This window comes from Coenobita brevimanus, chromosome 3, assembly GCF_032717465.1.
Source record: "Coenobita brevimanus isolate Jiangsu-jjx chromosome 3, ASM3271746v2, whole genome shotgun sequence".
Classification (NCBI taxonomy): Eukaryota; Metazoa; Arthropoda; class Malacostraca; order Decapoda; family Coenobitidae; genus Coenobita; species Coenobita brevimanus.
The window spans coordinates 487,349-502,246 of NC_136956.1; the positions used below are offsets into that span (position 1 = coordinate 487,349).

General features: G+C 41.6%; 1 protein-coding gene across 1 annotated transcript in view; it reads left to right on the forward strand.

Annotated features, from left to right (window-relative positions):
• The window catches only part of LOC145393800 (uncharacterized), a 33,086-nt gene extending 18,926 nt beyond the window's left edge, over positions 1–14,160 (forward strand). The window contains exons 8-13 of the mRNA XM_080267846.1: positions 71–1,816; positions 9,265–9,399; positions 10,621–10,749; positions 11,322–11,441; positions 12,530–12,697; positions 13,914–14,160. Coding sequence (XP_080123972.1) covers positions 71–1,816; positions 9,265–9,399; positions 10,621–10,749; positions 11,322–11,441; positions 12,530–12,697; positions 13,914–14,069 — 2,454 coding nt within the window. The 3' untranslated portion in view covers positions 14,070–14,160. The remainder of the gene's footprint in view (positions 1–70; positions 1,817–9,264; positions 9,400–10,620; positions 10,750–11,321; positions 11,442–12,529; positions 12,698–13,913) is intronic.
• The last annotated feature ends 738 nt before the right edge of the window (positions 14,161–14,898 follow it).

Below are 14,898 nucleotides of genomic sequence, written 5' to 3' on the forward strand. Positions count from 1 at the left end.
AGAGAAGGAAGAAAAAACACAGGAAGAAAAAACACAGGAAGAAGAAAAAACACAGGAAGAAAAAACACAGGAAGAAGAAAAAACACATGAGGAAGAGAAGGAAGAAAAAACACATGAGGAAGAGAAGGAAGAAAAAACACATGAGGAAGAGAAGGAAGAAAAAACACAGGAAGAAGAAAAAACACAGGAAGAAAAAACACAGGAAGAAGAAAAAACACAGGAAGAAGAAAAAACACAGGAAGAAGGAAAAACACAGGAAGAAGAAAAAACACAGGAAGAAGGAAAAACACAGGAAGAAGAAAAAACACAGGAAGAAGAAAAAACACAGGAAGAAGAAAAAACACAGGAAGAAGAAAAAACACAGGAAGAAGAAAAAACACAGGAAGAAAAAACACAGGAAGAAGAAAAAACACAGGAAGAAGAAAAAACACAGGAAGAAGAAACACATGAGGAAGAGAAGGAAGAAAAAACACAGGAAGAAGAGGAAGAAAAAACACAGGAAGAAGAGGAAGAAAAAACACAGGAAGAAGAGGAAGAAAAAACACAGGAAGAAGAGGAAGAAAAAACACAGGAAGAAGAGGAAGAAAAAACACAGGAAGAGGAAGAGGAAAAATCACATGAGGAAGAGAAGGAAGAAAAAACACAGGAAGAAGAGAAAGAAGAACAGACACAGGAAGAGGAAGAAGAACAAACACAGGAAGAAGAGAAGGAAGAACAAACACAGGAAGAAGAGGAGGAAGAAGAAACACAGGAAGAAGAGAAGGAAGAACAAACACAGGAAGAAGAGAAGGAAGAACAAACACAGGAAGAAGAGAAGGAAGAACAGACACAGGAAGAAGAGAAGGAAGAACAGACACAGGAAGAAGAGAAGGAAGAACTAACACAGGAAGAAGAGAAGGAAGAACTAACACAGGAAGAAGAGAAGGAAGAACTAACACAGGAAGAAGAGAAGGAAGAACAAACACACGAAGAAGAGAAGGAAGAACAAACACACGAAGAAGAGAAGGAAGAACAAACACACGAAGAAGAGAAGGAAGAACAAACACACGAAGAAGAGAAGGAAGAACAAACACACGAAGAAGAGAAGGAAGAACAAACACACGAAGAAGAGGAGGAAGAAGAAATACAGGAAGAAGAGGAAGAACATACACAAGAACAGGAAGAAAAAACACAGAAAGAGGAGGAAGAACTAACACAGGAAGAGGAAGAAGAACAAACACACGAAGAAGAGGAGGAAGAAGAAGATGAGAGAGAAAGTAAAGAGGAAGTGGAGGAGGAAGAAGAAATAGAAGAGGTGAAAAGAGAAGAGAATAAACTAGAAAATATAGTTGATGAGAAACATGAGAAAAGAGAAGGAGAGAGAGGAAGAGATCAAAGCGAGGATATGGAGGTGGAAGAGAGTAATAATGAACTGAAAAATGACGTAGAAAAAGAGGAGGAGAAAGAAGATGAGAGAGAGGAAGGAGAAGTGAGAAAAGAGAGAAAGGAATTAGAGCAAAATGAGAGAGAAGTGAGTAAGGAAGAAGATAAACAAAGCGAAAGAGAGGAAAAGCAAAAAGATGAAATAATAACAGAAGAGTGGGAGAGAGAACAAGGACATGAAGAGGAAGCTGGAAGAGAAGAACTGGAGGAGGAGAAGAGGGAAGAGGAGGAGGAGGAGGAGGAAGAGAGAGAGGAGGGAAAAGAAGATGGAGAACAACAGAGTGAGGAGGAAGAGGAAAGAGGAGGAGGAAGCGAGGAAGAAGGAAGAAAGGAAGAAGACGGAAAGGAAGAGAAAGAATCGCCAGATGAGCAGCCGTGCATGCCTCTTCTCAAGGTTAGTATTGAATCTATCTGTTTATCTATCTATATCCATCTGTCTGTCTGTCTGTCTAGTAGCCTTCAGTCTCTCTCTCTAGCAGTCTATCTATCCATGTCGTTATATCAGTCTGCCTATTTATCTAACTAAATTTATGTCTACCTATATCTATGTGTATATCTGTCTATCAATCTATCTGTTATCTATCTTTCCATCTGTCTTTCTGTCTCCGTCCATTCAGCTATCTGCTAATCTGTCCATGATTAATTTACGTATCTGCCTCTATCTATCTATCCATCCATTCAGCTATGTACAAATCAGTTCATAATTAATCACTGTCTATCTGTGAATCTGCCCATCCATTCATCTATCTATCTCTCTATTGCCAGACGCCATAATCCCGTAAGGGGTGGCCATTTGACTTTGAGTTAGTTGTTTTACGGGGAGGGGCACTAACCCTCCACCAACCCACTTGTTGACACGTAGGGAGCACGTATGGTTTGGTTATATGGTTACCACCCAGCGTTGTAAATGATTTCTTGGTCTGTGTGCTAATCTATCCATTATCCATTGTTCTTGTCGTACCGTTTCTTATAGTTCGGCACTCAAGATGGAGAGAGTGTTACTTTAGGAAGTGAAAAGAGTATATATCGATAGTAAAGATGCATACAATAGAATTTTAATGTTTAATATACTAGATAAATCGCTGAGGACGATGTGTCAGGAATCTCAGAAACCAGTAATGCCTTTTTAAAGCCATGTAGTGCTGGAGGGGTCTTTTGCTTGATGACACTGATATAACAGGGCGGTGGAGCTGCCCGGTTACATAAACGTCCCTCATCTCCCTCTCTTTCCCCCAAAAGGAGGATGGTGGGCTGCAAGAGAGGGAAAATTAAGCCTGCAATCCACCGGGTTCATGTTCACAACCTAAAGCTGCTCGTACAGCTACTACCACTACGAAGCATGCAATTTTTAAAGTCTCCTTCGCTGAATGACAATCATCTGAGATTAGACAGTGATTAAAGATAGGCGTTCTTGTGAGGAGGTTAAAATTCTCTCTCTCTCTCTCTCTCTCTCTCTCTCTCTCATTCCGTTCGTTTTTGTTTCCTACCTTTCTAATGCACTTTTCATTATATAATCACCATTTTTTTGCCAGTTACCAACAGAGATAATGTTTAGCGGAAGTGAGTGATCCACTTTAAAATAAAATGTAAATTTAGAGAATATTTTTTGGACATTACGAGGTTAAAGCCAAGGTCATTTTAGGTGTTGGGACGAAGGCAAAAATGTAAATAAACAGAAGCAGAGTTGCCAATTTAGCGTACTTTTTGCTAGATCTGAAATTTTCTCGCGTTTGTAAAGCGTCAATATTAGCTTCTTGTTACAAATCTAGCTTATATGGATTACTGTGCAGTTCTGGTGACTTTTCAGGGATATTTGCATTATTAGTAACAATTTTCTGGAGTTTTGTTGTGATTTAGCGGTATTCTAGCACTGTTCATAACAAGCCACAGCTGTTTTTGTGGATGTGGCAACTCTGAAGATAAGGGTGTGCCGACCTGGGAATAATTTTACTTTATACTTTTCGAGTTTTAAGCAAGTAATTATCTCCAAACCTGTGAAAATGGCTGCCCATATCCTTGGCAGGTGTGGCAGTGATCTAATGGAAAGAAATACCTTAGCTACATCAAGGGAATTGCTAAGGTATTGGGTATTTAACTGCATTTAATTTTGTGTGGGTGATCCCATAGGAAGAAATTGCAGCACTGGTTTTACGGTATTTAATAGAGGGATTTAATAAGGAATTTAACTGTACACCTCAGTTATGTAGCTGTATGAGACTGAACCTGGCAGAGCTCCCATTCACAGCTGTTAAAAAGCTTATGCAAGGATTAAGTTCATCATTGTGTAAAATGCATAATCTTTAGCTCCATATCCCCCACAGATGACCAACATATTATGATGTAACAATTATGGATGAGGAATAGATAGGTAACAGGTCATGCCTGCCCCCAAAACCAATCTGACCAGTTAACCTAACCTAGTTGATATAACCAAGGGTAGGTTATGTTAAAGTAGGTTAGTTTGATAGAATAGGTTGGATTAGATTGTTAGAATCAATTAGAGTAGGTTAGAGAAAGTTAGGTAGTAGGTGGTGACAACTGTCTACTCCATCCTTCATCTTTATCACTTTTGTTTTTGTGTGTGTGTGTGTGTGTGTGTGTGTGTCTGCTCTTTCTCCTCTTAGTTCTCTCAGCTTTCCCATCACTGTTTATAACTCTTCTTTCCTCTTCAGGCAGTTTTAGATTGAGTGACAAGCGTAATAGTTTCCTGTAATCCAGGAAACCATTTACAAAACTGGGTGGTAACCATATAACCAAACCATATGTGTTCCCAAAATGTCAACAGGTGGGTTGGCGGCGGTTTAGTGCCCCCCTCTGTAAAACAGCTAACTCAGAGACAAACAGCCACCCCTTACGGAATTACGGCATCTGGCTATGGATAGATAGAATTAGGTTAGATTGTTAGATTAAATAAGGTGAGGTTAGGTTAAATTGAGTGTAATTAGAATACATTAGGTTAAGTTAGAATATATTAAAACTACTGTAGGTTAAGTGTCGTTAGGGACAGTTAAGCTTTGGAGCCAGATCATCCTTACTAGCTAAAATAATGCTTTCACAGTTAGGTTAAGTTATCCTTGATTTGTGTGTAAATTTAAGAAGGATCTATAACTAGCATATAGTTTCAATCCATACCAGTAACACTGATTTCCCAAAGCCTCCTCTTTCTATAATATTTTCATGTAGTAGTAGGTGTTGGTATCATCTGGCCCTATACAGTGCACATTGTTAGATTTCTGGTCTTCTAATTTTGACATGTAAGAAGAAATTATAAATTACCGGTACTAATACTTGTGCTAGGTAACTGCTTCACTGTAATTATTGTTAATGGTACTCTAGGCTAGTACTCATAATTTTCTTATGGTCTGTTAGCTAATATTCTGAATCTGTATTCCAATGGCTTTCATAAATTGGCTTTATTTTTACTGTAAGAAGAAATACACTGCTGTCTTGTATTAGCCTCTAGAAGTTGGAGCTGTTGTGAATTTCACCCTTGTAACATACAGTAGTTTAGATTATTCATAGCAGCTTATTTTGAATTTATACATATTTTTAGCTGTGATACAAAGCTGTTTATGTGGGGTTAGATTTTTTTCTTTCTTTTACCAATGCACCAAGTTCTTTTGAGGGTAATGTTGGGTTTATTAGAGTTTATTCATTTGAGAATTTAAACTACCGGTATATAGCCTGTTATTTTGTTATTAAAGAAGAATCCATAGTGGTATTTAATAATGTCTGTTCTCCAGAAATTATGCACGACCACTCAGTCAGCAACTTATTAGATGCATTCCTTGGTTTATAAAGAATAGAACACGTCATTCCTTTACCCATTGTTTGAGAGAGACTTCTTCATGTGGTGGCTTCAGTATAACCAGGCAGCACAGTTGCCTGATTGTATTTATGTCCCTCAGCTACTTCCCTATCCCCCAAAAGGACAATGGTAGACTGTAGAAGGGTGGGTTAAGCCTGTTGTTCACTTGATTCATGTTTCAAATGAGCATGAGCCTAAGGCCACAACAACAGCATCCATATTGCCATGATCTATTCTTTGGTTGGTCAGGCCCCTGCAGGGTCTCACTAAGTATGGTAGCTGATGATATATACTGTTTTTTCTTTAACTTGGCCTGAGTTTGACATTTCTCTATCTTGAGTGCTCAGTTGTGGTAATAAATTGACAGAATATGGTGTTAATAATGAAGAAGTGTAATGGAAAGGCCGTAGAGCCATAATGCTATATTGTCTTTTTCTGCTACTGAGCTACATAAACTTGCTCCAAAAAGGTGAAAATCTGGGTCAGGTTCAGGTGAAAAGAGTGTAGTAAATCGTTGATAGTTGCTGAAGGAATAGAATGTGAGGAGGAGGAGGAGGGAGGGGCTGGTGACACTTTCATTTATCAAAACAGCCATTTGGAAGTGGAAGGAAGAACTGTTGTGAGTGAGGTCGGATAGATTCATTCATTCATTCATTGCCAGACGCCATGTATCCCAGACGGGGTGGCCAATGGCTTAGAGTTAATTGTTTTACAGGGAGGGGAAAATTATGAAATCAAAGTGGCTTGCTGATACAGAGTGACCTGTAAATTGCACTTTACTAGAAACTCATGTGGCAGCATCTTGTGCGTTGTGGGGACGAGATGATTCAGCTGGCTGGTGTAGGGACAGGTGTCAGTGAGAGTAGGAAATAAAGAAATGATGCAGGGTAGGTACTGATAACAGACGGAGCCATTCACACAACACACAAGAGATAACCCAGTGGAGTGGAAGTGGTGCACTATACTGTAGATGGGCTGCCCTGTACTGCTGTATATTAGAAAGTTGAATGACTCAGGCACACCCCAGTAAATGCCTAAAGTGAAAAGTTCACAACAGAGAAGTCTAAGAACTGAGAAATAGAGTTAATAGTATTATTTTTTTAATTTGTTTGTGTGCGAGTATGTGTGTGTGTGGGGGGGGGGAGTTAATTGTCAGCCATACACCTAGGCTATGCCACTAAGGATACAGCCCTTAATCTGGAACCAAACTACCCCCTTTCCAGTGGTTGGCATCAGTTAAAGAGAGGATCAGGATTCAAGAGAATGTTAAAGAGTAATATGCAAAATAAGTAGCTAAACTTGTGCTGTGTTGCCTCCTGTGCCACCAGGAATACATCCGTTTATCCTAACCCAAGTTACCCTTCCGTTCAGTGCATGGTCGTGTAAGGAAAGGGTTACGATGTTAGAGAATGTTTAAGTGTGATGTACAAATTAAATCATTGAGCCTCGTGTGCCACCAAGGGTACAACCCACTGTCCTAGCCCAAGCCACCTTCCCTCCAGTGTTTACTGTCATTATAGTAAGAGGGTCAGGATACAAGAGAATGTTAAATTGTACCATGTTATGTAAGGTAAATCACTAGATATGTGCTGCAATGCCACCAAGAACCTGTCCCCCTATCCTAACCCAAGCTACCCTCTCTCCAGTGCTTGGCGTCATTTAAGGAGAAGGTGAAGGTGCACCAAAGCCGTCTTGATGATCATCTTGATCACTTACTATCCGCCAAGCTAGAGTCAGCCAACAGACATGACAAGGCGGTTAGTTTATCTGTAACGCCGTTTAATTGTCTGGCTTCATCTTTTGTTTGTTATTTGTATATTTTTGTTTGTCTGTTGGCATGTTTATATATAGTTTATTTATCTGTGTTTGTGTTTATTTACATAGTATGTCCAGTTACCAAAATATGATACTTGGTGGTCTTATGGGTTAGGGCTTTTCAGCTGTATGAGTTTGCATGCAAGGGGTGGTTGGGATTTACTAATCATATAATGCATCTTGGGGGCGAAAGAGACTGGTCAGGGATGGCTATGGTGTCCTGCCTAGTCTGCAGCAGAAATGTCAGGCAGCAGTTACAGTTATCAGTCTGATGTAACCACAGTATCAGTTTACGGTCTAAACTGAATTGGTTGTGTACTGGGGATAGGGAGAGAAATGAAGGATGTTTATATGACCAGGGAGGCACCAGCTGCACTCTCTGGTCTAACTCAGGACCACCATCAGTTCTTGGCTGATGTTTTGTTGGTCATGATTTAACTGATAGGGAGGCACTTCAGTTGAGGGACGTTTGTATAGCTGGTCATAGGAGGCATCAGGCCCTAGGTACACTCACCAGTAGATGATCCATAACAATAAGTGGAAATGTTGGGTGGAAGAGAGACACAGGTTAGAGCTTGAATTCTTTAGCTTCCCTAATGTGCCAGGCTACACAGAACTCTCTTAAGTTTGGTTCTGTTCAGCCCAAAACATTAAAGAAAGTAAAGAATTCAAGCTCTAGCCTGTATCTCTCTCCCACCCAGCACACACTCGCCAGTCTTATTCAGGACCACTGTCAGTTCATGAGGTGTAGTTTGTCAATTATGGAGACTCCTTGTGCATCTTTTGTATCAGTTTATTTCTGTATGTTCTTGAATTTTTTTAAATAGCAATTTGTCAGTGTTGGTGCTGTAGATGAACACCTTTATATGGTTGCAGCAATATATGAGGGAGGGGGGAGTGAGTTTGGGGGAGGGCAGTCAAATGGTAGGTGATAGAGTGACTTGGAGGCATTTTATCTGCGGCCATCCTTTGTGGGATTTGGGCCCCGGGCTATAGATAAGTAGATGGAATATAACTGAGCTGCTCTGCTACTGGATCAAACAAAAATCCTTCTTCTCCTTCCCTACACCCCAAAAGCAGTGTGGTGGTCATAGTAAGGAGGCTATCATCAGCCTGCAGTCCACCATGTTCACATTCAGTTGAGCTTGGGGCTGCAGCTGCTGTGGTGACTTTACTCGTATGTGGCAAGATCCCTAACTGCCTTTAGCTTAGTTTTCGGACAGGTGTAGTCAGACTGGTGGATGAATTTGATTAGTAACCAACGAAACTCATTCCTGCCTTGTAACTCAGGCTCATCCAATTTTCTGCAACTACAACTTAGTATATACTGTACTTGAGTTTTGGGTGTGGTCCAGTTGCATGAGATGAAAACAAACCAGCTACAACTACTACTACTACTACTACTACTACTACTACTACTACAACTACTACTACAACTACTTCTGCTGTTGCTGCTGGTACTACTGCCACTACCACCACCACCATTACTACTGCTACTACTACTACTACTACCACCACCACCACCACTGCCACTACTACTACTATTACTACTACTACTACTACTACTATTACTACTACTACTACTGCTGCTACATCATACATATAGCCATATAAATAACATGCAAGAGAAATATCAGAGGATAATATATAGAAAATAAATTGTTGCCCGTTCCACTGAATATGTGGTTGATTAGAGGTCTTTCATCCGAGCCTGGCCTAGATTTTTGTCGCTTTGCAGCTTATTTCCTATATCTCGGTGACAGAAAAAGACAGTACTATGGCTCTACACCCTTTCCATAGCACTTCTTCGTGACTAGCATCATATTCTAGTGTTAATTCCTGTTACAACTCATCTTTCAAAATGGAGAGATGGTAGTTTTAGGCCTGAGCCAAAAAGGACGCAGTTCTCTCTCTATCATGTTTTTCTCTTTCCGTGCTTTCTAGATTCTTATCATAGCCTTACGTCAGAAAAGATAGTGGATTAACGAGGAGGAGGAGGAGGAGGAATGACAGCAGCAGAGTGATGATGATATGATGATGAGGAGGAGGAGGAAGAGGAGGATGGTGATGATGATAATGATTAGGAGGAGGAGAAGGAAGATGATGGTGATGATGATGAGGGAGAGGATGATGGTGATGATGATGAGGAGGAGGAGGAAGAGGATGGTGGTGATGGTGATGGTGATGATGATGATGATGATGATGATGCTTTGTTGCAGGTTGTTAGCAATGAGGACAGCAGCGTTTGGTCTCACATTGACAGCGTGGCGGAGTGTTTGGTGCGACTCTCGGCCGTTGCAGAGTTCGTCACATCGGATACGTTCAGGCAAGTTCAGTCCATTGATTCTGGGCCTGTACTCTTGTTATAGTTCCTTCACCTTAACTTGGCCCGGATTTTCGTCCATTTGTAACTATTTTCCCATAGCTTGTGACGGGAAAAGACAATACTATGGCTCTACATCCATTTCATAGCACTTCTTTATGACGAGCATGGTATTCTGCTGTTAATCTATTGCTGGAACTCGTCTTTCTAAATGGAGAGAGAGCAATTTTAGGCCAAAGTAGAGCAAAAAGGGTATAGCTTCTGAGACTTCCCACTGTGTCTTTCATAGTGATATATTTTTGTATATCACACATTATTCTCTACCTCATCCCATCCATCGCATCATACTATATTGTTCTTATTGTTTATAAAGGCTTCAACATGCTTACATGCATTGGCCTTGGTCACCTAATGTCAGCTCTCCACACTGCTTGATGTCTGGCAGTCATCATATTCAGTCCCTTATCCCTGAGGTCAGACTCAGTGACCTCATCCCAGGTCTTTTACCTACCCCCGACATTCACACTTCTCACATTCCACACCTAATGTCATCCTTCATCCAAGAGATCTGCTGCTGCTGCTGATGATGATGATGATGACGACGATGATGATGATGATGATGATGATTGACCTTTGTTGTTATCCCTGTAAAGTGGAGTCAGGATTCTGGGGGTTTGAATAGTGAGCAAATGAATGTGTGGCCTATTTCATGCTCTTGCTGAGTTTTCACACCATAATTTTTCCCCCTTGCTTTCTGGGCCTTGCATTTTTCCACCTGTAATTGGGAGAAGCAGCTTGGATGATGATGATGATGATGATGAATGTTATATAGCTTTTTTTCTTTCTTTCTTTTAATAACAGAATACTTAAATAGCACAAAAGAATATATTAACCTACCAGAGGTGGAAATAAAATGGCTTTGAAAAGGTTAAAGAGAGCATCCTTGAAGTGCGGATTAGTTTATTAAGTATTCCATATTGCTCTAATCTTCCTACCCACAGACTACCTTACTGTCCTGCCTCCATTGCATGATGTACAGTATTCTTTATTTTATTGATATCATTCTGTAGAGGAAGTTTCTTCTGTTCGTACTACAGCTGAATGTGAGTGAGATAGAGAGAGAGAGAGAGACATAAACATTCAGAACACACTGACTATATGGTCCGTTGTAGCTTGTCCAGTGTATATTTGAACAGAATTACTTAATCTCAAATTATAGAAGTTTACGAACTGGAGAGAGAGAGAGTGAGAGAGAGATTCTAATCCCTCATATACTGACAGGAGTGTGGTGCATGGTGGAGGGGTGGTGTCAGAGGCATTGGTTCAGCTGGTGGATGCCACATCTGATGAAGCCTTCACTTCTGCCCTACACCACTTCAGGGTACGTTATAAAGCCATATACATTTACACCACACTCTTATATTTACCCAGTGGCACTGACAAGGAGCCTACATGTGGTGACACTGTGCAGCCTGGGCAGGGCAATTGTTTTTCACCTTGGAGCCAGACTTCCTTGTATTTTCCTGCAACACACTGTGGGAAGGCCCCTGGTTTGTCTTGGTGAGGTGTTGTGTATCAAAGGGGGGTTCCAGCCTCCTTCACAGTGTGCTCTATGTCTTGTATTGTATAATGTATGACAGCCATACAAAAGCAGTTGCTTACCTGAGGTTGACAGGTCTCAGGGCCACACACACCAGGGTTAAGCGCACACACACACACACACACACACACACACACACACACACACACACATGTGTGTAAAGGTAGACTTGATAAATGTGGATATGGAGACAGGACAACACGAGCATTGCTCAATTCCTGTATACTACAAATAGGTAAATACAAATAGGTAAATACACACACACACACACAGTGCAGTATCTTTGTTTGAAAGTTTGTATCTCTATTTGAAAGTTTTCCGTCCTGCTTAAACTGTAAACAAATCCTCGACAGAGTGTGATTGTGGCCAAGGAAGCCGAGAGCAGCACCGACCCCTTATTGCAGCAGTATCAGCGTAACCCCAGCGTCGTACTGCAGAAATTAATAGTGTGGCTTAAACAGGAATTGACACAGGTACTTTTCTGTTTACTGTCTCTCTCCTTCTCTCTCTCAATACTTGCTTGCCTGTCTTTTTTTATTTATCCGTCCATCCGTCTCTTTGTTTATCTGTTTATCTTCCTGTCTGTGTATCTTTGTACCTACCTGCCTACATATCAGCCTATGTTCCCCCCAGCATACCATTCTGCCTACTTACCTGCCTATCCATCTGCCCTTATTTCTATATCTGGTCGGTCATTTTGGGAAGAAGGTAGAAGAGGTGAAGTATTAGATAAAGTTTTGACTACTTACCTGCCTGGATACCTACCTACCTGTCTGCATACTTACCTGCCTACCTACCCACCTACCTGTATATCTCTCCATATATGGGTGGTTGTCTTTTACACCGATCATCCTGTAAATATGGGTAACATTTGTATCATCAAAGCTTTCTGTGATTCCAACCCTGACCCCAGACCTACTGACTTACCAACCTATCTGCCTATGTACCAGCATAAATACCTGCTTACCTACCTACCCACCTACTTACTGTATGTGCTGGAGAAGGATGCTTTAATGTGATGGCACTGATATAGCCAGGTGGTGGAGCTCCCTAGTTGTACAAATATCCCTCAATTCCCTCCCTATAGCAGGAAGGAGGATGGTGACATGCAGAGAGGAATCTTCAGCCTGCAGTCCAACAAGTTCATTTTTCTGATGAACCTGGGGCCACAACTACTACTACTCTGTCTGTCTGTATCGTGTGGTCTTTGTGACTCCAACTGTAGCCTCTTCCCCGTAATGATGTATATCTTCCCTTATTCTTGATGTAGTCTGCTTGCTTTTATATGGCAGATATCTGTAACTCTTTTTATGGTTAGTATATCGCCAGTTGTAGTCAGATGGGAGGATAAATTTGACTTGTAACCAAGGAGAATCATTCCTGCCTTTTTCCTAAGACACGAAGTTCATACAGTCACAACAGCGTTCAAGGTGAGAGGGTGCCGCAGTTTGCTTAGAAAATAGGATGTATAGTGGGAAGTGTTAAATGTTCAGGACTATAATGGCTTCATCTCAGGCCCCTACCATTTCCTATAGACCTATTTCCAACCTCATACATGCAGGCGGGACCCCAGGATGCCAGCACAGGCCGCAGGTACCCCAGCATCTTCACGGGGGTGCAGGAGACCAGGCGTGTGTGTGAGAAGGCTGGCTCCTCTATCTCGTGTTCCCGGTCACTGATTCCGGCGTTCGATATCTGCGTCCCACCGCGCAATACACACTCGCTGCAGGTGAGGATGAGTTGCATTGGGTTAAACTTAGTTTGGTTTAAGTGAGGTTGAAGTGGGTTAGGTCGTGTAAGTTGGGTTGAGTGATTTTAGGGTATCGTAGTTAAGGCTGGGCTTGTGTTGGGCTGGGCTGTTATCAGGTTAGTTTAGGTTGGGTTAGATTAGGTTGGGTTTGTTCTTTCATTCTTTCATAAAGACTCCAACACACTTGCATGTATTGGCCTTGGTCACCTAATAGCGGCTTTCCACACTGCTCGATCTCTAGCAGCCTCTCTATTCAGTCCCTTGTCCCTGAGGTCACACTCTGACTGCATCCCAGGTTGTGTTAGGTTAATTTAAGTTTGGTTAGGACTGTCTTGTGTTAGTATAGGTAGTGTTAGTGTTGGATTGCATTGGATTAGATTGGGTTGTGTTGGGTAAATTGGTTTTGGATTGCTTGAGTTAGCATCATCATTGGGGTGCAAGAGACAAAGCTCATGTACCAGAAGGTCAGGTTCTTCATCTTGCACTCCCAGTCCTTGATTTTGGCATTCAGTTTCTGCATCCCACCACACGTTTTGAGGCAGATAATGGTTGTTTAAGGAAATGTGAGTGAAGGATGGAGAAACAGATACTCGGGAGCATCGCAGAGTCTTTCTATATGTTAGTCCTTTCAGGTGGTTAATGTTTGTTTCAGGAGCTGCTAATGTAGGGTGGAGAGAGAGAGTGTTGTGAAAAGTACCTTGAAATGGTTTGGCTATGTGAAGGGAATGGAGAGTGAGAGATTCATGAGGAAAGTGTGTGTGAGTGAAGTGAAGAGAGATACTGAAGATGAGATAAAGAGTTGGGGTGGAGAGGTACAGTGTAGGAGTGAGGATGGTATGAGTTGGAGAAATGTTAACCTGATGGCGGAGGACAGGATGACATGGAGGCGATTTGTTTGTACCTGCCTATTCTGGGATTAAGGCATCTGGGGATTAATATGTAAGTGACTAAGAGGGTGTATGTAGGTGAGGTGGAGGGAGGGAGAGGGAGGGATAGACCGAGGATGAGGTGGAGGGATGGAGTTGAGAGGTATATGAGGGAGGGGGGGGTGAGTTGGGGGGAGGGTAGTCAAATGGTGGGTGACAGAGTGACTTGGAGGCGTTTTGTCTGCGGCCACCCTTTGCGGGATTAGGGCGTCGGGCTATAGATAGATAGATAGATAGATAGATAGATTAATGTTAAGTCTTTGTTTCAGGAGCTGCTAACAAAGGGCAGGGAAGCAGAGTGTGTGGAGTGGGAATGTCCATATTGCCAGACATGTCACCCCTGCCAGATCCACAGCCAGTTCATCACACTCCCATCACTCATCGTCATAGCACTTCATAGGTATCATATCACACATAAGCACTAGAGAAGTTATGTGGAGAGACAGACAGACATATGAGGAAGTTAAGGAGCATTGTGTTGCTGGTGTGGATATGGCGTTTTGTTGAGAGAGACAGAAGTGAAGGAGTACTGTGATGTTGATGTAGATGCGAAGTTTCATAGAGACGTACAGATAAATAAGGAAGTGAAGAAGTGTTATAAAACTGATGTGACTGAGGAGAAACTGGAGAGACAGACAGACAAATTAGGAAATGAAGGAATATTGTGGTTTTGATGTAGATTTTCAGAAAATCATTAGAAGTACCTTGATATGGTATGGCCATATGGAGAGAATGGAGAATGAGAGATTGAATTGGATAATATGAATGAGATGAAAGGTGGAAGGGGTAGAGGGAGACCAAGGATCATGTGGAGGGATGAGGTGGAGAGGTACATATGACAGATAATGGCCAGAGTAAGAGAGAGGGCAGCCTGACAGTGAAGGAGAGGGTGAAATGAAGGCAGTTTGTGTGTGGCTTCCCACTCAGGATTAATGCATCAGGCTTTAGATAGATATGTAGACAGGAAAAATTTTCAGAGATAAGATGTGAGGATTTGTACAATATTATATTTTTTGTAGTCTCTTATTCTGATTTTATCCTACAGAGGACATTGTGAATTTCAAGAGAAGAAAGTAAAGAAGGAAGACCAGAAGGAAGAGGAGGAAAAGGACGAAGAAGATATGAAGGCAGAGGAGAGAGAAAATGCATCATCATCATTACCTTTCTTGCCTGAACACCTTAATCCCCAAGACGTCATCCCATCCGGGACCAACACGTATGTATCTGTTTAAATTCACTTAACCTTAGTTTAAC